Source organism: Tinamus guttatus, unplaced genomic scaffold (assembly GCF_059628265.1).
Source record: "Tinamus guttatus ecotype Peru unplaced genomic scaffold, ASM5962826v1 Tinamus_guttatus_pri_ptg001016l, whole genome shotgun sequence".
NCBI lineage: Eukaryota > Metazoa > Chordata > Aves > Tinamiformes > Tinamidae > Tinamus > Tinamus guttatus.
The window spans coordinates 1-23755 of NW_028289550.1; the positions used below are offsets into that span (position 1 = coordinate 1).

The 23755-nt window shown below is 62.7% G+C and overlaps 1 protein-coding gene across 2 annotated transcripts in view; it reads right to left on the bottom strand.

The window, feature by feature from the left end:
* Positions 1 to 3382: 3382 nt before the first annotated feature.
* Positions 3383 to 23755, bottom strand: part of LOC148590905 (sarcoplasmic/endoplasmic reticulum calcium ATPase 1) — a 52190-nt gene continuing 31817 nt past the window's right edge. The window contains exons 17-22 of one of the 2 annotated variants that reach the window (XM_088538338.1): positions 21058 to 21260; positions 18394 to 18479; positions 15253 to 15386; positions 12349 to 12466; positions 9696 to 9813; positions 3383 to 3423 (exon numbers count right to left, since the gene is read on the bottom strand). In XM_088538338.1, the coding sequence (XP_088394464.1) occupies positions 3389 to 3423; positions 9696 to 9813; positions 12349 to 12466; positions 15253 to 15386; positions 18394 to 18479; positions 21058 to 21260 (694 nt within the window). In that variant the 3' untranslated portion in view covers positions 3383 to 3388. Of the gene's footprint in view, positions 3424 to 9695; positions 9814 to 12348; positions 12467 to 12734; positions 12792 to 15252; positions 15387 to 18393; positions 18480 to 21057; positions 21261 to 23755 lie in introns of those variants that run through there. The other variant, XR_015914226.1, reaches the window with a different exon arrangement.

Here is a 23755-nt window from a genome sequence, read left to right on the forward strand (position 1 = left end):
TCATTATTATTCACATTAACGACCGCCCCCCCACGCCCCCGCGCGAGTTTAGAAAAAATAAATGTAGAAACCCAAAATCCAACGAAAAACAACCAAAAAAGGGGTCTGTTTTGGGGGAGGGGCAGGGGGGTGTTTGGCCCCTCCCCCCATGGGGGCTGTTTCGAGGCCCCCCCCAATAGGGGGCTGAATGGGGGGGGGTTCGGTTTCAAGGCCCCCCCCCCAAATGGGAGGTGGTTTCAAGGCCCCCCCCCCAAATGGGAGGTGGTTTCAAGGCCCCCCCAAGGGCCCATAGCGGTTTCGAGGCCCCCCCCCCGCCCCCCATTTATGGGGGGTCATTTTGGGGGGGCTCCATGTCGGGGGGGGGGTCACTTTCAAGGCCCCCCCCCCAAAAGGGGGGTGGTTTCAAGGCCCCCCCAACCCCATAGCAAAGGGGGGGAGGGGCAGACACACATGGGGGGAGGGGGGGATCAACCCATCGGGGGGGCGGGGCTTGCTCATATTGGGGGGGGCCCAGGCGTCCGGGGGGGGCGGGGCTTCCCGGGAAGGGCCCAGGCGTCCGGGGGGAGGCCCAGGCATATTGGGGGGGGGGGGACATGAAACCGTCATTTGGGGCGAGGGGGGGACCTGAAACCATCATTGGGGGGGGGGGGGCGTTCCCCACGAGGAGCCCCGAAACCTCCCCAATCCTCAAGGAGGAGCCTCGAAACCGCCACAATCCCCCCTGGGGAGCCCTGAAACCGCCACAATCCTCAAGGGGGAGCCCCGAAACTGCCTCAATTCCCCCTGGGGAGCCCTGAAACCGCCAAAATCCTCAAGGAGGAGCCCTGAAACTGCCACAAACCCCCTGGGGAGCCCTGAAACTGCCCAATTCCTCCCGAGGAGCCCCAAAACTGCCCTAATTCCTGCGAGGAGCCCCGAAACTGCCACAATCCCCCCTGGAGAACCCTGAAATAGCCACAATTCCCCTGGGGAGCCCCAAAACTGCCCCAATTCCCCCTGGGGAGCCCCGAAACCACCACAATCCCCCTGGGGAGCCCAAAAACCACCACAATCCTCAAGGAGGAGCCCTGAAACCGCCCAATTCTCCTCAGGGAGCCCCGAAACAGCCACAATTCCCCCGAGGAGCCCCAAAACTGCCCCAATTCCCCCTGGGGAGCCCTGAAACCACCACAATTCCTCTGGGGAGCCCTGAAACCGCCAAAATCCTCAAGGAGGAGCCCTGAAACTGCCACAATTCCCCCTGGGGAGCCCAAAACTGCCCAATTCCCCCCCGAGGAGCCCCAAAACTGCCCCGATTTCCCTGGGGAGCCCCAAAACTGCCACGATCCTCAAGGAGGAGCCCAGAAACTGCCACAATCCCCCCTGGGGAACACTGAAACAGCCACAATTCCCCTGGGGAGCCCCAAAACTGCCCAATTCCCCCCAAGAAGCCCCAAAACTGCCCTAATTCCCGCGAGGAGCCCCGAAACTGCCACAATCCCCCCTGGGGAGCCCTGAAACTGCCAAAATCCTCAAGGAGGAGCCCTGAAACTGCCACAAACCCCCTGGGGAGCCCTGAAACTGCCCAATTCCCCCCGAGGAGCCCCAAAACTGCCCTAATTCCTGCGAGGAGCCCCGAAACTGCCACAATCCCCAAGGGGGAGCCCTGAAACCTCCCCAATCCTCAAGGGGGAGCCCTGAAACTGCCACAATTCCCCCTGGGGAACCCTGAAACAGCCACAATTCCCCTGGGAGCCCCAAAACTGCCCCAATACCCCCTGGGGAGCCCTGAAACCGCCAAAATCCTCAAGGAGGAGCCCTGAAACTGCCACAAACCCCCTGGGGAGCCCTGAAACTGCCCCAATTCCCCCTGGGGAGCCCCAAAACTGCCCCAATTTCCCCTGGGGAGCCCCGAAACCACCACAATCCTCAAGGAGGAGCCCAGAAACCGCCCAATTCTCCCTAGGGAGCCCCGAAACTGCCTCAGTTCTCCCTGGGGAGCCCCAAAACTGCCCCAATTCCCCCCGAGGAGCCCCAAAACTGCCCCAATTCCCCCTGGGGAGCCCTGAAACCGCCAAAATCCTCAAGGAGGAGCCCTGAAACTGCCACAATCCCCCCTGGGGAGCCCTGAAACCATCACAATTCCTCTGGGGATTCCCCAAAACTGCCCCAATTCTCCCTGGGGAGCCCCAAAACCGCCACAATCCCCCTGGGGAGCCCAAAACCCACCACGATCCTCAAGGAAGAGCCCAGAAACCGCCCAATTCTCCTCAGGGAGCCCCGAAACCGCCACAGTTCCCCCCGAGGAGCCCCAAAACTGCCCCAATTTCCCCTGGGGAGCCCTGAAACCACCGCAATCCTCAAGGGGGAGCCCCGAAACTGCCACAATCCCCCCGGGGGAACCCTGAAACAGCCACAATTCCCCTGGGGATCCCCAAAACTGCCCCAATTCTCCCTGGGGAGCCCCGAAACCGCCACAATCCTCAAGGAGGAGCCCCGAAACCACCCAATTCTCCCTAGGGAGCCCCAAAACCGCCACAATTCCCGTGAGGAGCCCTGAAACTGCCACAATCCCCCTGGGGAGCCCTGAAACCGCCAAAATCCTCAAGGAGGAGCCCTGAAACCACCACAATTCCCCTGGGGATCCCCAAAACTGCCCCAATTCCCCCTGGGGAGCCCCGAAACCGCCACAATCCTCAAGGAAGAGCCCAGAAACCGCCCAATTCTCCTCAGGAGCCCCAAAACTGCCACAATTCCCCCCGAGGAGCCCCAAAACTGCCCCAATTCCCCCTGGGGAGCCCTGAAACCGCCAAAATCCTCAAGGAGGAGCCCTGAAACTGCCACAATCCCCCTGGGGAACCCTGAAACAGCCACAATTCCCCTGGGGAGCCCAAAACTGCCCCAATTTCCCCTGGGGAGCCCCGAAACCGCCACAATCCCCCTGGGGAGCCCGAAAACCACCACAATCCTCAAGGAGGAGCCCAGAAACCGCCCAATTCTCCTCAGGGAGCCCCGAAACCGCCACAATTCCCCCGAGGAGCCCCAAAACTGCCCCAATTCCCCCTGGGGAGCCCCGAAACTGCCCCAATTCCCCCTGGGGAGCCCCGAAACCACCACGATCCCCCCTGGGGAGCCCTGAAACTGCCACAACCCTCAAGGAGGAGCCTCGAAACTGCCACAGTTCCCCCCGAGGAGCCCTGTCCCCCAATGTCCCCATGTCCCCCCATGTCCCCATTGTCCCCAATGTCCCCAAGCAGGTCACACCGGGTGTCACTGTCACTTTAATGGCAATAAATAAGCGGTGCCGGAGGGGGGGTCCGGGGGGGGGGGAAGGGGAGGGGGAGGGGCGACCCCACGTGGGGGAGGGGGGAGGGGGTGGCCCTTGGTGGCCCCGGTGTCACTTCCGGTGTCACTTCCGCCGCTTCCGGGTGTCCTCGGCGTCACCTGGGGGGGGGGGGGACACATGGGGTGGGGGGGGGGCTTGGGGACACCCCCCCCCCCTTGGGGACACGGGGGGGGTGGGGACAGAATGGGGACAATGGGGACATTGGGGACAATGGGGGCAATGGGGGGTGATGGGGACAATGGGGACAATGGGGGGTGATGGGGACATTGGGGACAATGGGGGGTGATGGGGACATTGGGGACATGGGGACATTGGGGGGTCATGGGGTCATGGGGATGATGGGGACACACTGGGGACAATGGGGGCAATGGGGACATTGGGGACATGGGCGGTGATGGGGACATGGGACATTGGGGACACAATGGGGACATTGGGGGGACAAGGGGATGATGGGGGGTGATGGGGACATGGGGACATTGGGGGGTTAAGGGGACATTGGGGGTGACGGGGACAATGATGAGGTGATGGGGACATTGGGGACATGGGGAGATTGGGGACATTGGGGACAATGGGAGGTGATGGGGACAATGATGGGGTGATGGGGACACAATGGAGGGTGATGGGGACATTGGGGACATGGGGAGATTGGGGACATGGACATTGGGGACATGGGAGTGATGGGGACATGGGGACATTGGGGTGATGGGGACAATGATGGGGTGATGGGGACACAATGGAGGGTGATGGGGACATTGGGGTGATGGGGACATGGGGAGATTGGGGACATGGGGGACATTGGGGACAATGGGAGGTGATGGGGACATGGGGACATTGGGGACACAATGGGGACATTGAGGGGACATGGGGGGTGATGGGGACATGAGGGGGGTGATGGGGACAATGATGGGGACATGGGAACATGGGGGGGTGATGGGGACATGGGGACATTGGGGACATGGGGACATTGGGGGGTTAAGGGGACATTGGGGGTGATGGGGACATGGGGGTGATGGGGACAACGATGGGGTGATGGGGACGCAATGGGGGTGACAGTGACACAAAGGGGGGGTGACATTAGGGGGTGACGGTGACACTAGGGGGTGACAGTGACACTAGGGGATGCCGGTGACACTAGGGTGACACCAGGGGGTGACAGTGACACAAAGGGGGTGACAGTGACACAAAGAGGGTGACAGTGACACCAGGGGGTGGCACCGGGGGTGACGGTGACACTAGGGGGTGACAGTGACACAAAGGGGGTGACAGTGACACAAAGGGGGTGACAGTGACACCGGGGGGTGACACCAGGGGGTGACGGTGACACCAGGGGGTGGCACCAGGGGGTGACAGTGACACAAAGGGGGTGACAGTGACACCGGGGGGTGACACCAGGGGGTGACGGTGACACAAAGGGGGTGACAGGGACACCAGGAGGTGACACCAGGGGTTGATGGTGACACTAGGGGGTGACAGTGACACCAGGGGGTGGCACCGGGGGTGACGGTGACACAAAGGGTGACACTAGGGGGTGACAGTGACACCAGGGGGTGACACCAGGGGGTGACACCAGGGGGTGACGGTGACACAAAGGGTGACACCAGGGGGTGACGGTGACACCAGGGGGTGACACGGGCGCTACCTGTGGCCGGGGCCACCGGAGGGGACGGGAGGTCACGCTGCAGCGGGGACAAAGGAGAGGAGGTGACGGGGGGGACGGATGGAGGGGACAAAGGGGACAGAGGGGACAGAGGGGACGGGGGGACAAAGGGGACAGGGGGGAACGGATGGAGGGGACGGATGGATGCAGGGACACAGGGCTGCACATCTGGACACAGGGATGGATGCAGGGACACACAGCTGGATGCACAGCTGGACACAGGGATGCACAGCTGGATACGGGGATGAACAGCTGGACGCAGGGGTGCACAGCTGGACGCAGGGACACAGGGATGCACAGCTGGACACAGGGATGGATGCACAGCTGGATACGGGGAGGGATGGACGCACAGCTGGATACAGGAATGGATGCACAGCTGGATGCACAGCTGGATGCAGGGAGGGATGGATACAGGGATGGATGCATAGCTGGATACACAGCTGGACACAGGGATGGACAGATGCTGGGATGGATGCACAGCTAGACACGGGGAGGGATGGACGCACAGCTGGATGCACAGCTGGACGCAGGGACGGCTGCAGAGACACATCTGGATACACATCTGGATGCAGGGATGGATGCACAGCTGGATGCAGGGCTGGATGGATGCTGGGATGGATGGATGCACAGCTGGATGCAGGGAGGGATGCACAGCTGGACGCAGGGAGGGAATGGATACAGGGATGGATGCACAGCTGGATACACATCTGGACACAAGGATGGACAGATGCTGGGATGGATGCACAGCTGGATACAGGAATGGATGCACAGTTGGACACAGGGATGGATGCACAGCTGGATGTACAGCTGGACACAGGGATGCAGGGATGGATGGATGCACAGCTGGACACAGGGATGGATGCACAGCTGGATGCACAGCTGGACACAGGGATGGACACAGGGATGGATGCACAGCTGGATGCACAGCTGGACACTGGGATGGATGGATGCACAGCTGGACGCGCAGCTGGATGCAGGGATGGATGGATGCAGGAATGGATGCACAGTTGGACACAGGGATGGATGCACAGCTGGATGCAGGGATGGATGCACAGCTGGACACAGGGATGGATGCACAGCTGGACGCACAGCTGGATGCACAGCTGGACACTGGGATGGATGGATGCAGGAATGGATGCACAGCTGGACACACAGCTGGACCCTGCAGCCCCGGGTGCCCATAGGAGCCAGCACTGGGGTGACCCGGCTGGGTGACACAGGGGGGCCAAGGGGACCGAAGGGGACCCGAGGGGACACAGAGGGGACACAGGGGACCCAGGGGACCCGAGAGGACATGGGGGGACCCAGAGGGACCCAGGGGACGACCCCAAGGGGGCACAGAGGGGACCCAGGGGACATGAAGGGACCCAAGGGACACAGAGGGGACACGGGGAACCCAAGGGGACACGGGGGACCCAAGGGACATGGAGGGGACACGAGGGGACCCAAGGGACCCAAGGGGACATGGGGGGACCCAAGGGGACCCCAAGGGACACAAAGGGGACCCAAGGGGACCCAGGTGACACGGAGGGGACCTGAGGGACACAGGGGGGATACGGGGGACCCAAGGGGACCCAAGGGGGCACAGAGGGGACCTGGGGGACCCAAGGGGACACGGGTGGTCCAAAGGGGACATGGAGGGACCCAAGGGACACAAAGGGGACCCGAAGGGACCCAGTGGACCCGGAGGTGACACGGAGGGGACTCAGGAGACACAGAGGGGACCCCAAGGGGACATGAGGGGACCCAAGGGACCCGGAGGGGACCCAAGGGGACACGGGGGGACCCAGGTGACATGGAGGAACCCAGGTGACATGGAGGGGACCCAAGGGGACATGGGGGACCCAAGGAGACATGAGGGGACCCAAGGGACAGGGAGAGGACCCAGAGGGGACCCAAGGGGACATGGAGGGACCTCAAGGGACCCAGAGGGGACCCAAGGGGACACAAAGGGGACCCAAGGGGACATGGAGGGACCCAGGGGACACAAAGGGGACCCGAGGGGACCCGGAGGTGACACGGGTGATGCGGGTGGCACGAGGGGACCCAGGGGACCCAGAGGGGACCCAAGGGGACATGAAGGGACCCAAGGGACCCGGAGGGGACCCAAGGGGACACGGGGGGACCCAAGGGGATATGGGGGACCCAAGGGGGCCCAAGGGGACATGAGGGGACCCAAGGAGACATGAAGGGACCCAAGGGGACCCAAGGGGACACAGAGGGGACCCAAGGGGGCCCAAGGGGACATGAGGGGACCCAAGGGACACAAAGGGGACCCGAGGGGACCCGGAGGTGACACGGGTGACGCGGGTGGCACGAGGGGACCCAGGGGACACAGAGGGGACCCAAGGGGACATGAAGGGACCCAAGGGACCCGGAGGGGACCCAAGGGGACACGGGGGGACCCAAGGGACCCAAGGGGATATGGGGGACCCAAGGGGGCCCAAGGGGACACAGAGGGGACGCAGAGGGGACCCAGGGGGACATGGAGGGACCCAAGGGGACACAGAGGGGACCCAAGGGGACATGAAGGGACCCAAGGGGACATGGAGGAGACCCAAGGGACACAAAGGGGACCCGAGGGGACCCGGAGGTGACACAGGGTGACGCAGGTGGCATGAGGGGACCCAGGGGACCCCAAGGGAGCACAGAGGGGACCCAGGGGGATATGGGGGACCCAAGGGGACACAGAGGGGACCCAAGGGGACATGGGGGACCCAAGGAGACATGAGGGGACCCAAGGGACAGGGAGAGGACCCAGAGGGGACCCAAGGGGACATGGAGGGACCCAAGGGACACAAAGGGGACCCAAAGGGACACGGGGGGAACCCAAGGGACCCAAGGGGACACAGAGGGGACCCAAGGGGACATGGGGGACCCAAGGAGACATGAGGGGACCCAAGGGACAGGGAGAGGACCCAGAGGGGACCCAAGGGGACATGGAGGGACCCAAGGGACACAAAGGGGACCCAAAGGGACACGGGGGGAACCCAAGGGACCCAAGGGGACACAGAGGGGACCCAAGGGGACATGAAGGGACCAAAGGGGACCCAAGGGGACCGCAAGGGAGCACATAGGGGACCCAGGTGACACAGAGGGACCCAGGTGACACGGAGGGGACCCAGGGGACACGAAGGGACCCAAGGGAACACAGAAGGGACCCAAGGGGACATGAAGGGACCCAAGGGACCCGGAGGGGACCCAAGGGGACACGGGGGGACCCAAGGGGATATGGGGGACCCAAGGGGGCCCAAGGGGACATGAGGGGACCCAAGGGACATGGAGGTGACATGGAGGGACCCAGGTGACATGGAGGGGACGCAAGGGGACATGGAGGGGACCCAAGGAGACATGAAGGGACCCAAGGGGACCCAAGGGGACACAGAGGGGACCCAAGGGGGCCCAAGGGGACATGAGGGGACCCAAGGGACACAAAGGGGACCCGAGGGGACCCGGAGGTGACATGGGTGACGCGGGTGGCACGAGGGGACCCAGGGGACACAAAGGGGACCCAAGAGGACCCGGAGGTGACCCGGGGTGACGCGGGTGGCACGAGGGGACCCAGGGGACACAGAGGGGACCCCAAGGGGACATGAAGGGACCCAAGGGACCCGGAGGGGACCCAAGGGGACACGGGGGGACCCAAGGGACCCAAGGGGATATGGGGGACCCAAGGGACACGGAGGGACCCAGGTGACACAGAGGGGACCCAAGGGGACATGGGGGACCCAAGGAGACATGAAAGGACCCAAGGGGACCCAAGGGGACCCAGAGGGACATGAGGGGACCCAAGGGGACATGGAGGGGACCCAAGGAGACATGAAGGGACCCAAGGGGACACAGAGGGGGCCCAAGGGGACATGAGGGGACCCAGGTGACCCAGAGGGGACCCAAGGGGACATGGGGGACCGAGGTGACCTGGAGGGGACCCAGGTGACACGGAGGGGACCCAAGGGGACCCCAAGGGAGCACAGATGGGACCCAGGGGGACATGGAGGGGACCCAGGGGGACATGGGGGACCCAGGGGACACAAAGGGGACCCGAGGGGACCCGGAGGTGACACGGGTGACGCGGGTGGCACAAGGGGACCCAGGGGACCCAGAGGGGACACAGAGGGGACCCAAGGGGACATGGGGGACCCAAGGAGACATGAGGGGACCCAAGGGACAGGGAGAGGACCCAGAGGGGACCCAAGGGGACATGGAGGGGACCCAGGGGGACATGGGGGACCCAAGGGGACACAAAGGGGACCCGAGGGGACCCGGAGGTGACACGGGTGACGCGGGTGGCACGAGGGGACCCAGGGGACACAGAGGGGACCCAAGGGGATATGGGGAACCCAAGGAGACACGAAGGGACCCAAGGGACCCGGAGGGGACCCAAGGGACCCAAGGGGACACAGAGGGGACCTGAAACAACCCAGGGGACACAGAGGTGACATGGAGGGACCCAGGTGACACGGAGGGGACCCAAGGGGACATGGAAGGACCCAAGGGACACAAAGGGGACCCAAGGGGACCCAAGGGGACATGAGGGGACCCAGGTGACATGGAGGGACCCAGAGGGGACCCAAGGGGACATGGAGGGACCTCAAGGGACCCAGAGGGGACCCAAGGGACACAGAGGGACCCAAGGGACACAGAGGGACCCAAGGGACCCAGAGGGGACCCGGGGGTGACCCGGGCGACGCGGGTGGCCCCGTCCGTCCTCACCCTCCAGGTAGTTCCTGGCGATGAACTTGAGGACCTCGTCCAGGAGGATGACGGGGAAGGAGATCTTGAGGACCACGAACCAGTGCGGGGCGTCCAGGGGGGTCAGCTTGAAGATCATCTGCCAACGGCGTCACCGTGTCACCGTGTCACCGTCACCGTGTCACTGTGTCACCGTCACCGTCACCGTGTCACCGTGTCACCGTGTCACCCGTCACCGTGTCACCCATCACAGTGTTACCGTGTCACCGTGTCACCGTCACCGTGTCACTGTGTCACCCGTCACAGTGTCACCGTGTCACCGTGTCACCCGTCACCGTGTCACCCGTCACCGTGTCACCCGTCACAGTGTCACCGTGTCACCGTGTCACCGTGACCACGTCACCGTCACCGTGTCACCGTGTCACCATGTCACCGTGTCACCCGTCACAGTGTCACCGTGTCACCGTCACCGTGTCACCGTCACCATCACCGTGTCACCGTGTCACCCGTCACCGTGTCACCGTGTCACTGTCACCGTGTCACCCTCACCGTGTCACCGTGTCACCCGTCAGTGTCACCGTGTCACCGTCACCGTGTCACCGTCACCATCACCGTGTCACCGTCACCGTGTCACCCATCACAGTGTCACCGTGTCACCGTCACCGCCACCGCGTCACCCATCACAGTGTCACCATCACCGTGTCACCGTGTCACCCGTCACAGTGTCACCGTGTCACCATCACCGTGTCACCGTGTCACCCATCACAGTGTCACCGTGTCACCGTCACCGTGTCACCGTCACCATCACCGTGTCACCATCACCGTGTCACCGTCACCGTGTCACCGTGTCACCCATCACAGTGTCACCGTGTCACCGTCACCGTGTCACCATGTCACCATGTCACCCATCACAGTGTCACCGTGTCACCAGCACCGCGTCACTGGCACCGCATCACCATCACCGTGTCACCGTCACTGTGTCACCATCACTACGTCACCATGTCACCAGGTCACCATGTCACCATGACCGTGTCACCATCACCGGGTCACCGCCACCGTGTCACCATGTCACCTTCACCGTGTCACCATGTCACCCATCACAGTGTCACCGTCACCAGGTCACCATGTCACCGGGTCACCATCACCGTGTCACTGTCACCGGGTCACCGCGTCACCGCATCACCATCACCGTCACCACGTCACCGTCACCGTGTCACCACCGGGTCACCATGTCACCACATCACTCTCACCACATCACCGTCACCGTGTCACCGTGTCACCATGGCACCACCGTGTCACCATCACCGTGTCACCACATCACCCGTCACCATCACCGTGGCACCACGTCGCCATCACCGTGTCACCGTCACCGTCACCGTGTCACCATCACCACGTCACCATGTCACCGCATCACTGTCACCGTCACCGTGTCATCGTGTCACCACTGGGTCACCATGTCACCGCATCACTGTCACCGTCACCATGTCACCGTCACCACGTCACCACCATGTCATCATGTCACTGCATCACTGTCACCATCACCATGTCACCGTCACTACCGGGTCACCACGTCACCATCACCACGTCACCGTCACCACGTCACCACTGGGTCACCATGTCACTGCATCACTGTCACCGTCACCATGTCATCGTGTCACCACCGTGTCACAGTGTCACCATCACCATGTCACCACGTCACCATTCACCATGTCACCCCCAGCACCGTGTCACCACCAGGTCACAGTGTCACCCGTCATCGTGGCACCACTGTGTCACCACATCACCCACGTCACCGTGTCACCCCCTTGTCCCCCTTGTCACCAGCCCCCGGGTCCCCTGTCCCCCTTGTGCCCGTTGTCACCCTCCCTGGGACCCCCTGTCCCTGTTGTCACCCTCCTTGGGGACCCCTTGTCCCCCTTGTCACCCTCCCTGAGGTCCTTGTCCCCCTTGTCCCCAGGCCTGGGGTCCCCTGTCCCCCTTGTCACCCTCCCCAGGGTCCCCTTGTCCCCCTTGTCCCCCTCCCCAGAGTCCCCCTGTCCCCATTGTCACCCTCCCCGGGGTCCCCTTGTCCCCATTGTCACCCCTCCCTGGGGTCCCCTGTCCCCATTGTCACCCCTCTCCAGGGTCCCCGTGTCCCCCTTGTCACCCTCCTTGGGGACCCTTTGTCCTCCTTGTCACTCTCCCCAGGTCCCCTCCTTGTCCCCCCTGTCTCCCTCCCCAGGGTCCCTTGTCCCCATTGTCCCCCTCTCCAGGGTCCTCGTGTCCCCATTGTCCCCAGTGACCCATTGTCACCCTCCCCGGTTCCCCCTGTCCCCCTTGTCCCTCTCCCTGGGGTCCCCCTGTCCCCATTGTCCCCCTTCCCGGGGTCCCCTTGTCCCCATTGTCCCCCTCCCCAGTGACCCCTTGTCACCCTCCCTGGGGTCCCTTGTCCCCATTGTCACCCTCCCCAGTGACCCATTGTCCCCCTCCCCAGGGTCCCCCTCCCCCTATTGTCACCCTCCCCAGGCTCCCCTGTCCCCATTGTCACCCTCCCCGTTGTCCCCTGTCCCCATTGTCCCCGTTGTCCCCATTGTCCCCTCCCCGTTGTCCCCTGTCCCTGTTGTCCCCGTTGTCCCCATTGTCCCCCTCCCCGTTGTCCCCGTTGTCCCCATTGTCCCCTCCCCATTGTCCTTACGGGCAGCGGGTCCACGTAGAGGATGACAAAGTGGAGGGACATGGAGAGACAGATGGAGCCAACGAGCCAGATGTTGACCCAGGGGGGCATCCGGAGCAGGGACTGGTTCTCCGAGAGGCTGCGGGGACAATTGGGGACACGTTGGGGACACGTTGGGGACATGGGGACACGTTGGGGACATGGGGACAGATGGAGCCATGATCCAGATGTTGACCCAGGGCGGCATCCGGAGCAGGGACTGGTTCTCCGAGAGGCTGCGGGGACAATTGGGGACACGTTGGGGACATGGGGACACGTTGGGGACATGTGGGGGACATGGGGAAATGGGGACATGGAGACACATGGGGAATGGGGACATGGGGACACGTTGGGGACAGATGGAGCCAACGAGCCAGATGTTGACCCAGGGTGGCATCCGCAGCAGGGACTGGTTCTCCGAGAGGCTGCGGGGACAATTGGGGACACGTTGGGGACACTGGTGACCGTTGGGGACATGGGGACACGTTGGGGACATGGGGACACGTTGGGGACATGTGGGTGACATGGGGACATGGGGACAGATGGAGCCATGATCCAGATGTTGACCCAGGGGGGCATCCGGAGCAGGGACTGGTTCTCTGAGAGGCTGCGGGGACAATTGGGGACATTGGGACACGCTGGGGACATGGGGACACGTTGGGGACATGGGGACACGTGTAGACACATGGGGACACGTGGGGACACGTGGGGACATGGGGGTGACCTGGGGACATGGGGGGGGTGACATGGGGACACGTGTGGACATGGGGACACAAGGGTGACATATGGGGACATGGGGGACACATGGGGATATGTGTGGACGTGGGGACATGAGGACACGGGGTGACATGGGGGATGTGGCGAGACATGAGTGACACGGGTGACAGTGACGCGGGTGACACGGCGACATGGTGATGCGAGTGACGTGACGCGGGTGACGGGTGACACGGTGACATGGGGACATGGTGACGCGGGTGACACGATGACAGGGTGACGCGGTGCCGTGGTGACACGGGTGACACGGTGATGCGGGTCACACGGTGATGCGGGTGACGCAGTGACACGACAGTGACATGGTGACGCGGTGACGCGGTGACACAGGTGACATAGTGACATGGGTGACACAGGTGACAGTAACACAGGTGACAGTGACGTGGGTGATGTGGTGACGTGGGTGACGCGGTGACAGGTGACATGGTGACGCGGTGACATGGGTGACGGCGATGCGGGTGACATGGTGATGCAGTGATGCGGTGACGCGGTGACACGACGCGGTGACACAGGTGACATGGTGACATGGGTGACACGGGTGACAGTGACACAGGTGACAGTGACGTGGGTGATGTGACGCGGGTGACGCGTGACATGGTGACGCGGTGACATGGGTGACGGCGATGCGGGCGACATGGTGATGCAGCGATGCGGTGACGCGGTGACACGACGCGGTGACACAGGTGACATGGTGACATGGGTGACACGGGTGACAGTGACACAGGTGACACAGTGACGCGGGTGATGTGACGCGGTGACGCGGGCGACGCGGTGACGGGTGACGCGGTGACATGGGTGACGGCGATGCGGGTGACATGGTGATGCGGTGACACGACGCGGTGACACAGGTGACATGGTGACATGGGTGACACGGGTGACAGTAACACAGGTGACAGTGATGCAGGTGATGTGGTGACGCGGTGACGGGTGACACGGTGACGCGGTGACGTGGTGACGGTGATGCGGGTGACATGGTGATGCGGTGACGCGGTGACACAGGTGACATGGTGACATGGGTGACATGGGTGACAGTGACACAGGTGACACAGTGACGCGGGTGATGTGACGCGGTGACACGGGTGACGGGTGACACGGTGACGCGGTGACATGGGTGACGGCGATGCGGGTGACACGGTGATGCGGTGACACGACGCGGTGACACAGGTGACATGGTGACATGGGTGACACGGGTGACAGTGACACAGGTGACACAGTGACGCGGGTGATGTGACGCGGTGATGCGGGTGACGCGGTGACGGGTGACGCGGTGACATGGGTGACGGCGATGCGGGTGACATGGAGATGCAGCGATGCGGTGACACGACGCGGTGACACAGGTGACATGGTGACATGGGTGACACGGGTGACAGTGACACAGGTGACACAGTGACGCGGGTGATGTGACGCGGTGACACGGGTGACGCGGTGACGGGTGACACGGTGACGCGGTGACATGGGTGACGGCGATGCGGGTGACATGGTGATGCGGTGACACGGTGACACGACGCGGTGACACAGGTGACATGGTGACATGGATGACACAGGTGACAGTGACACAGGTGACACAGTGACGCGGGTGATGTGATGCGGTGACACGGGTGACGCGGTGACGGGTGACACGGTGACATGGGTGACGGCGATGCGGGTGACATGGTGATGCAGTGATGCGGTGACACGACGCGGTGACACAGGTGACATGGTGACATGGTGACATGGGTGACACGGGTGACAGTGACACAGGTGACAGTGACGTGGGTGATGTGGTGACACGGGTGACGCGGTGACGGGTGACACGGTGACGCGGTGACATGGGTGACGGCGATGCGGGTGACATGGTGATGCAGTGATGCGGTGACGCGGTGACACGATGCGGTGACACAGGTGACATGGTGACATGAGTGACACGGGTGACAGTGACACAGGTGACACAGTGACGCGGGTGATGTGACGCGGTGACGCGGGTGACGCGGTGACACGGTGACGTGGTGACGGCGATGCGGGTGACATGGAGATGCAGTGATGCGGTGACACGACGCGGTGATGCGGGTGACGCGGTGATGCGGGTGACACGGTGACGCGGGTGACACGGTGACGCGGGTGACGGTGACGCGGTACCTGTTGAGTGCGTTGCACATCTCGATGGTGACCAGCACGGACAGGGCCATCGTCATGGGGACCGGGGACTCGAAGATGTCACAGTCGAGACCCTCGAACTCGGCGTTGTGCTCCGTGCACTGCATGAAGTGGGTCTGGGGACAACGGGGACAATGAGGGGACATTGGGGACAATGGGGACAATGGGGACGTTGGGGATGTTGGGGACGTTGGGGATGTTGGGGATATTGGGGACGTTGGGGACATTGGGGACATGTCACAGTCGAGACCCTCGAACTCGGCGTTGTGCTCCGTGCACTGCATGAAGTGGGTCTGGGGACAACGGGGACAATGAGGGGACAATGGGGACAATGGGGACAATGGGGACAATGGGGGCATTGGGGACGTTGGGGACGTTGGGGACATGGGGGACGTTGGGGACAATGGGGACAATGGGGACAATGGGGACATTGGGGACAATGGGGACACTGGGGACAATGGGGGCATTGGGGGGAATGGGGGGAATGGGGGGAATGGGGACATTGGGGACAATGGGGGGACATGGGGACAATGGGGACGTTGGGGACATTGGGGACATTGGGGGACATGGGGGACATGGAGGGATATGGGGGACACAGGGACATTGGGGACATTGGGGACACGGGGACACGGGGACACAACTGCCCCACGTGGGGCACGGCCACCTCCATGGGGACGGCCCGAGGGCTGGTGACAAGGACAGCGCAGGACACTGTGGGGACACTGGGGTGGTCATGGGGACACTGGGGTGGCTCTGGGGACCCTGTGGTGGCTCTGGGGACCTTGAGGTGACTCTGGGGACCTCAAAGTGGCCTTGGGGACCTCGAGGTGGCTCTGGGGACACTGGGGTGGCCGTGGGGACTTCGAGGTGGTCGTGGGGACCTTGAGGTGACTCTGGGGACCTTGAGGTGGCTTTGGGGACACTGGGGTGGCCTTGGGGACCTCGAGGTGGCTCTGGGGACACCGGTGTCCCCAGGGGGTGGGAGGGGCTCGGCTGGGGCGGGAGGTCCCCGTGGGGACACCGGGGGGACGGGGGTGACGTCAGGGATGGCAGGTCCCCACCATGGCCGTGTCCCCCCCAGTGCCACCCGTGTCCCCATGTCGGTGTCACCCGTGACCCTGATGCCACCCGTGTCCCCATGTTGGTGCCACCCGTGTCCCCATGTGTCAGTGTCACCCGTGTCCCTACGTGCCACTCTGACCCTGGTGCCACCCGTGTCCCCACATTGGTGTCACCCGTGACCCCATGGCCGTGTCCCCCCCACATGTCAGTGCCACCCGTGTCCCCCGGTGCCACCCTGACCCCAGTGCCACCCGTGTCCCCCGTGTCCCCCGATGTCACCCGTGTCCCCCAGTGTCACCCGTGACCCCGGTGTCCCCCGGTGTCACCCGTGTCCCCTGGTGCCACCCTGACCCCGGTGCCACCCGTGTCCCCCATGGCCGTGTCCCCCGGTGCCACCCTGACCCCGATGCCAGCCGTGACCCCCATAGCCGTGTCCCCCGGTGTCACCCGTGTCCCCCGGTGCCACCTGTGTCCCCACGTCGGTGTCACACGTGACCCCCATGGCCGTGTCCCCCGGTGCCACCCGTGTCCCCCGGTGCCACCCTGACCCCAGTGTCACCCGTGACCCCATGGCCGTGTCCCCCCCCATGACCCCAATGGCTGTGTCCCCATGTTGGTGCCACCCATGTCCCCAATGGCCGTGTCCCCCCCCCATGACCCCAATGGCCACGTCCCCCGGTGCCACCCATGACCCCTATGGACGTGTCCCCATGCATCGGTGACACCCATGACCCCTATGGACACATCCCCCTGGTGCCACCCATGTCCCAATGGCCGTGTCCCCCCCGATGCCACCCATGACCCCAATGGACGTGTCCCCCATGTTGGTGTCACCCATGACCCCAATGGCCGTGTCCCCCCATGACCCCCGTGCCACCCGTGTCCCCATGTTGGTGTCACCCATGGCCCCAATGGCCGTGTCCCCCCAGTGTCACCCATGGCCGTGTCCCCTGGTGTCACCCGTGTCCCCACGTTAGTGTCACCCGTGACCCCACGGCCATGTCCCCCGGTGCCACCCTGACCCCGGTGCCACCCGTGTCCCCCGTGTCCCCCAGTGTCCCCCGTGTCCCCCGGTGTCACCCTGACCCCGGGGCCACCCTGACCCCGGGGCCACCCGTGTCCCCCGTGTCCCCCGGTGTCCCCCGTGTCCCCCGGTGTCACCCGTGTCCCCCAGTGTCACCCTGACCCCGGTGTCACCCTGACCCCGGTGCCACCCGTGTCCCCGTGTCCCCCGTGTCGCCCGGTGCCACCCGTGTCCCCCAGTGTCACCCTGACCCCAGTGCCACCCGTGTCCCCCGTGTCCCCCGGTGTCACCCGTGTCCCCCAGTGTCACCCTGACCCCGGTGCCAACCTGATCCCAGTGCCACCCGTGTCCCCGTGTCCCCCGTGTCGCCCGGTGCCACCCGTGTCCCCCAGTGTCACCCGTGACCCCGGTGTCCCCCATGTCCCCCGGTGTCACCCGTGTCCCCTGGTGCCACCCTGACCCCGATGCCACCCGTGACCCCCATAGCCGTGTCCCCCGGTGCCACCTGTGTCCCCATGTCGGTGTCACACGTGACCCCCATGGCCGTGTCCCCCGGTGCCACCCGTGTCCCCCGGTGCCACCCTGACCCCAGTGTCACCCGTGACCCCATGGCCGTGTCCCCCCATGACCCCCATGCCACCCGTGTCCCCATGTTGGTGTCACCCATGGCCCCAATGGCCGTGTCCCCCCAGTGCCACCCATGACCCCCATGGCCGTGTCCCCCGGTGCCACCCGTGTCCCTATGTGTGAGTGTCACCCGTGTCCCCCGGTGCCACCCTGACCCCGATGCCACCCGTGTCCCCCATGGCCGTGTCCCCCCCACATGTCAGTGCCACCTGTGTCCCCCGGTGCCACCCGTGTCCCCACGTCAGTGTCACCCGTGACCCCAATGGCCGTGTCCCCCGGTGCCACCCTGACCCCGATGCCACCCGTGACCCCCATAGCCGTGTCCCTCCCGCATGTCAGTGTCACCCATGTCCCCCAGTGCCACCCGTGTCCCCCGGTGTCCCCCGTGTCCCCCGTGTCCCCGTCCTCACCAGCTGGTGGTAGGTGACACTGGGCCCGTCCTCCGCGTACAGGAACCACCAGGCGGCGGCGCCCACGGTGGCCGCCCCGACGTAGCCTGGGGACAACAGAGGGGACACGCGGTGGCACCGCGGGGACACATGGGGACAATGTGGGGACATGGGGGGACATGAGGGAAACGTGGCGACAACGAGAGGGGACATGGACGGAGCCGCGGGGGGACACGGGGGGACATGGGGACATGCAGTGACACACAGGGGGACATGGGGACACACAGGAGGACATGGGGACACAGGGGGGGGACACAGGGGACACCATGGGGACATGGGGGACAAGCAGGGACACACATGGGGACATGCAGTGACACACAGGGGGACATGTGGGGACACCATGGGGACACATGGGGACACCATGGGGAGATGTGGGGACACCACAGGGACACGTGGGGACACCATGGGGACATGCAGGGAAACCATGGGGAGATGTGGAGAAACCATGGGGAGATGTGGAGACACATGGTAACACCACAGGGAGGCATGCGGAGACACGGGGACACTTAGGGACACCTTGGGGACACATGGGGACACCATGGGGACATGCGGGGAAACCATGGGGAGATGTGGGGACACGTCGTAACACCACAGGGATGCATGGGGAGACATGGGGACACCATGGTGACACTTGGGGACACCATGGGGACACCATGGGGACATGCGGGGAAACCATGGGGAGATGTGGAGAAACCATGGGGAGATGTGGAGAAACCATGGGGAGATGTGGAGACACGTGGTAACACCACAGGGATGCATGGGGAGACATGAGGACACCACAGGGACACCATGGGGACATGTGGGGACACCATGGGGACACCATGGGGACACTTGGGGACACCCACCGCCGATGGCCAGGTAGCGGAAGAAGAGCCACCCGCTGATGAGCGGCTCCTTGGGGCTGCGCGGGGGCTTGTCCATGATGTCCAGGTGGGGACACCGTGGGGACACCATGGAGACATGCGGGGAAACCATGGGGAGATGTGGAGAAACCATGGGGAGATGTGGGGACACCACAGGGACACATGGGGACACCATGGGGACATGGAGAGAAACTATGGGGAGATATGGAGACATGTGGTAACACCACAGGGATGCATGGGGAGACATGAGGACACCATGGGGACACTTAGGGACACTTGGGAACACCATGGGGAGATGTGGGGACACCACAGGGACATGTGGGGACACCATGGGGACATGCAGGGAAACCATGGGGAGATGTGGAAAAACCCTGGGGAGATGTGGAGACATGTGGTAACACCACAGGGACACACGAGAAGACACGGGGACACTATGGGGACACATGGGGACACCTGGGGACACCATGGGGACATGCGGGGAAACCATGGGGAGATGTGGAGAAACCATGGGGAGATGTGGAGACACGTGGTAACACCACAGGGAGGCATGGGGAGACACGGGGACACTTGGGGACACCTTGGGGACACTTAGGGACACATGGGGACACCATGGGGACATGCGGGGAAACCATAGGGAGATGTGGAGAAACCATGGGGAGATGTGAGGACACGTGGTAACACCACAGGGACACTTGTGGAGACATGAGGACACCACAGGGACACCATGGGGACATGTGGGGACACCATGGGGACAATGGGGAAACCATGGGGAGATGTGGAGAAACCATGGGGAGATGTGGAGAAACCATGGGGAGATGTGGAGACACGTGGTAACACCACAGGGATGCATGGGGAGACATGGGGACACCATGGTGACACTTGGGGACACCATGGGGACATGCGGGGAAACCATGGGGAGATGTGGAGAAACCATGGGGAGATGTGGAGACACGTGGTAACACCACAGGGATGCATGGGGAGACATGAGGACACCACAGGGACACCATGGGGACATGTGGGGACACCATGGGGACACCATGGGGACACCATGGGGACATGCGGAGAAACCATGGGGAGATGTGGAGAAACCATGGGGAGATGTGGAGACACGTGGTAACACCACAGGGATGCATGGGGAGACATGGGGACACCATAGTGACACTTGGGGACACCACGGGGAGATGTGGGGACACCACAGGGACATGTGGGGACACCATGGGGACACGTGGGGACACCATGGGGACATGCGGAGAAACCATGGGGAGATGTGGAGAAACCATGGGGAGATGTGGAGACACGTGGTAACACCACAGGGATGCATGGGGAGACATAGGGACACCATAGTGACACTTGGGGACACCATGGGGAGATGTGGGGACACCACAGGGACATGTGGGGACACCATGGGGACAATGGGGACACCATGGGGACATGCGGAGAAACCATGGGGAGATGTGGAGAAACCATGAGGAGATGTGGGGACACGTGGTAACACCACAGGGAGACATGAGGACACCATGGAGACATTTGGGGACACCACAGAAACACATGGGGACACCATGGGGACACTCAGGGACACCATGGGGACATGCGGGGAAACCATGGGGAGATGTGGAGAAACCATGGGGAGATGTGGAGACACGTGGTAACACCACAGGGATCCATGGGGAGACATGAGGACACCACAGGGACACCATGGGGACATGTGGGGACACCATGGGGACACCATGGGGACACTCGGGGACACCATGGGGACACCCACCGCCGATGGCCAGGTAGCGGAAGAAGAGCCACCCGCTGATGAGCGGCTCCTTGGGGCTGCGCGGGGGCTTGTCCATGATGTCCAGGTCGGGCGGGTTGAAGCCCAACGCGGTGGCCGGGAGCCCGTCGGTCACCAGGTTGACCCACAGCAGCTGCACCGGGATGAGGGCCTCGGGCAGCCCCAGCGCCGCCGTCAGGAAGATGCTACGGGGACACGGGGGGGACACGGGGGGACACGGGGGACACGGGGGGACACGGGGGGGAGAGGGAGGTCAGGGAGGAAGCAACGGGGAAGGTCAAGGAGGGACCGATGGGGAGGGAGCGATGGGGAGGGTCATGGAGGAACCAATGGGGAAGGTCCAATGGGGAAGGTCATGGAGGAACCAGTGAGGAGGATGAAGGAGGAACCAATGGGGAGGGTCATAGAGGAACCAATGGGGAGATCATGGAGGAACCAATGGGGAAGGTCAAGGGGAAGGTCAAGGAAGAACCAATGGGGAAGGTCATGGAGGAACCAATGGGGAAGGTCATGGAGGAACCAATGGGGAGGGAGCGATGGGGAGGGTCATGGAGGAACCAATGGGGAAGGTCCAATGGGGAAGGTCATGGAGGAACCAGTGGGGAGGATGGAGGAGGAACCAATGGGGAGGGTCATGGAGGAACCAATGGGGAAATCATGGAGGAACCAATGGGGAAGGTCAAGGGGAAGGTCAAGGAAGAACCAATGGGGAAGGTCAAGGAGGAACCAATGGAGAAGGTCAAGGGGAGGGTAAAGGAGGAACCAATGGGGAAGGTCATGGAGGAACCAATGGGGAAGGTCAAGGAGGAGCCAATGGGGAAGGTCATGGAGGAGCCAATGGGGAAGGTCAAGGGGAGGGTCAAAGAGGAACCAATGGGGAAGGTCATGGAGGAACCAATGGGGAAGGTCATGGAGGAACCAATTGGGAAGGTCATGGAGGGTCCAGTGGGGAAGGTCATGGAGGAACCAATGGGGAGGATGGAGGAGGAACCAATGGGGAAGGTCATGGAGGAACCGTGGGGAGGGTCATGGAGGAACCAATGGGAAGGTCATGGAGGAACCAACGGGGAAGGTCAAGGAGGAACCAACGGGGAGGGTCATGGAGGGACCAACGGGGAAGGTCATGGAGGGTCCAACTGGGAAGGTCATGGAGGAACCAATGGGAGGGTCATGGAGGGACCAACGGGGAAGGCCATGGAGGAACCATGGGCAAGGTCAAGGAGGAACCAATGGGGAGGGTCAAGGAGGAACCAATGGGGAAGGTCATGGAGGAACCAATGGGGAAGGTCATGGAGGAACCAATGGGGAAGGTCATGGAGGAACCAACGGGAGGGTCATGGAGGAACCAATGGGGAGGGTCATGGAGGGTCCAATGGGGAAGGTCATGGAGGAACCAATGGGGAGGGTCAAGGAGGAACCAATGGGAGGGTCATGGAGGGTCCCATCGGGGCGGGTGTGGGGAGAGGACGGAGCTGGGATCCACGAGGAGCAGGTGGGGGGGATTGGGGTGGATTTGGGTGGGATTGGGGTGGATTTGGACAAATTCGGGTGGATTTAGACAAATTTAGGTGGATTTGGATGAATTTAGGTGGATTTGGATGGATTTAGGTGGATTTGGATGACTGGGTGGGATGTGGACAGATTTGCGTGGATTTGGGGTGGATTTTGGGAGGATTTGGGAGGTTTTGGGTGGTCTTTGGGAAGATTGGGATGGATTTGGGTAGATTTTGGGTGGATTTTGGGAGGATTTGGGTGGATTTGGGGAGGATTGCGATGGATCTGGGTGGACTTGGGTGGGATTTAGGAGGTTTTGGGTGGATTTTGGGAGGGTTTGGGTGGTCCTCGAGAAGATTGGGATGGATTTGGGTGGGATTTGGGAGGTTTTGGGTGGCCTTTGGGAAGATTGGGATGGATTTGGGTAGATTTTGGGTGGATTTGGGGAAGATTAGGGTGGATTTGGGTGGATTTTGGGAGCTTTTGGGTGGTCTTTGGGAAGATTGGGATGGATTTGGGTAGCTTTTGGGTGAATTTGAGGAGGATTGGGGTGGATCTGGGTGAACTTGGGTGGGATTTAGGAGGTTTTGGGTGGATTTTGGGAGGGTTTGGGTGGTCCTTGAGAAGATTGGGATGGATTTGGGTGGGATTTGGGAGGTTTTGGGTGGTCTTAGGGAAGATTGGGATGGATTTGGGTAGATTTTGGGTGGATTTGGGGAAGATTAGGGTGGATTTGGGTGGGATTTGGGAGGTTTTGGGTGGTCTTTGGGAAGATTGGGATGGATTTGGGTGGGATTTTGGGTGAATTTGGGGAGGATTGGGGTGGATCTGGGTGAACTTGGGTGGGATTTAGGAGGTTTTGGGTGGATTTTGGGAGGGTTTGGGTGGTCCTTAAGAAGATTGGAGTAGATTTTGGGTGGACTTTGGGAGGATTGGGGTGGATTTGGGTGGATTGGGTGGATTTTGGGTGGGTTTTGGGTGGATTTTGGGAGGATTTGGGTGGTCCTTGAGAAGATTGGGATGGATTTGGGTGGGTTTTGGGTGGATTTTGGGAGGACTTGGATGGCTTTGGGTGGATTTTGGAAGGACTGCGATGGATCCCGGTGGCTTTGGGCGGTCCTCGAGAAGACGGGGTTGGATTCGGGTGGGATTCGGGCCCGTTGGGCGGCGCCGGCTCCGCGCCGAG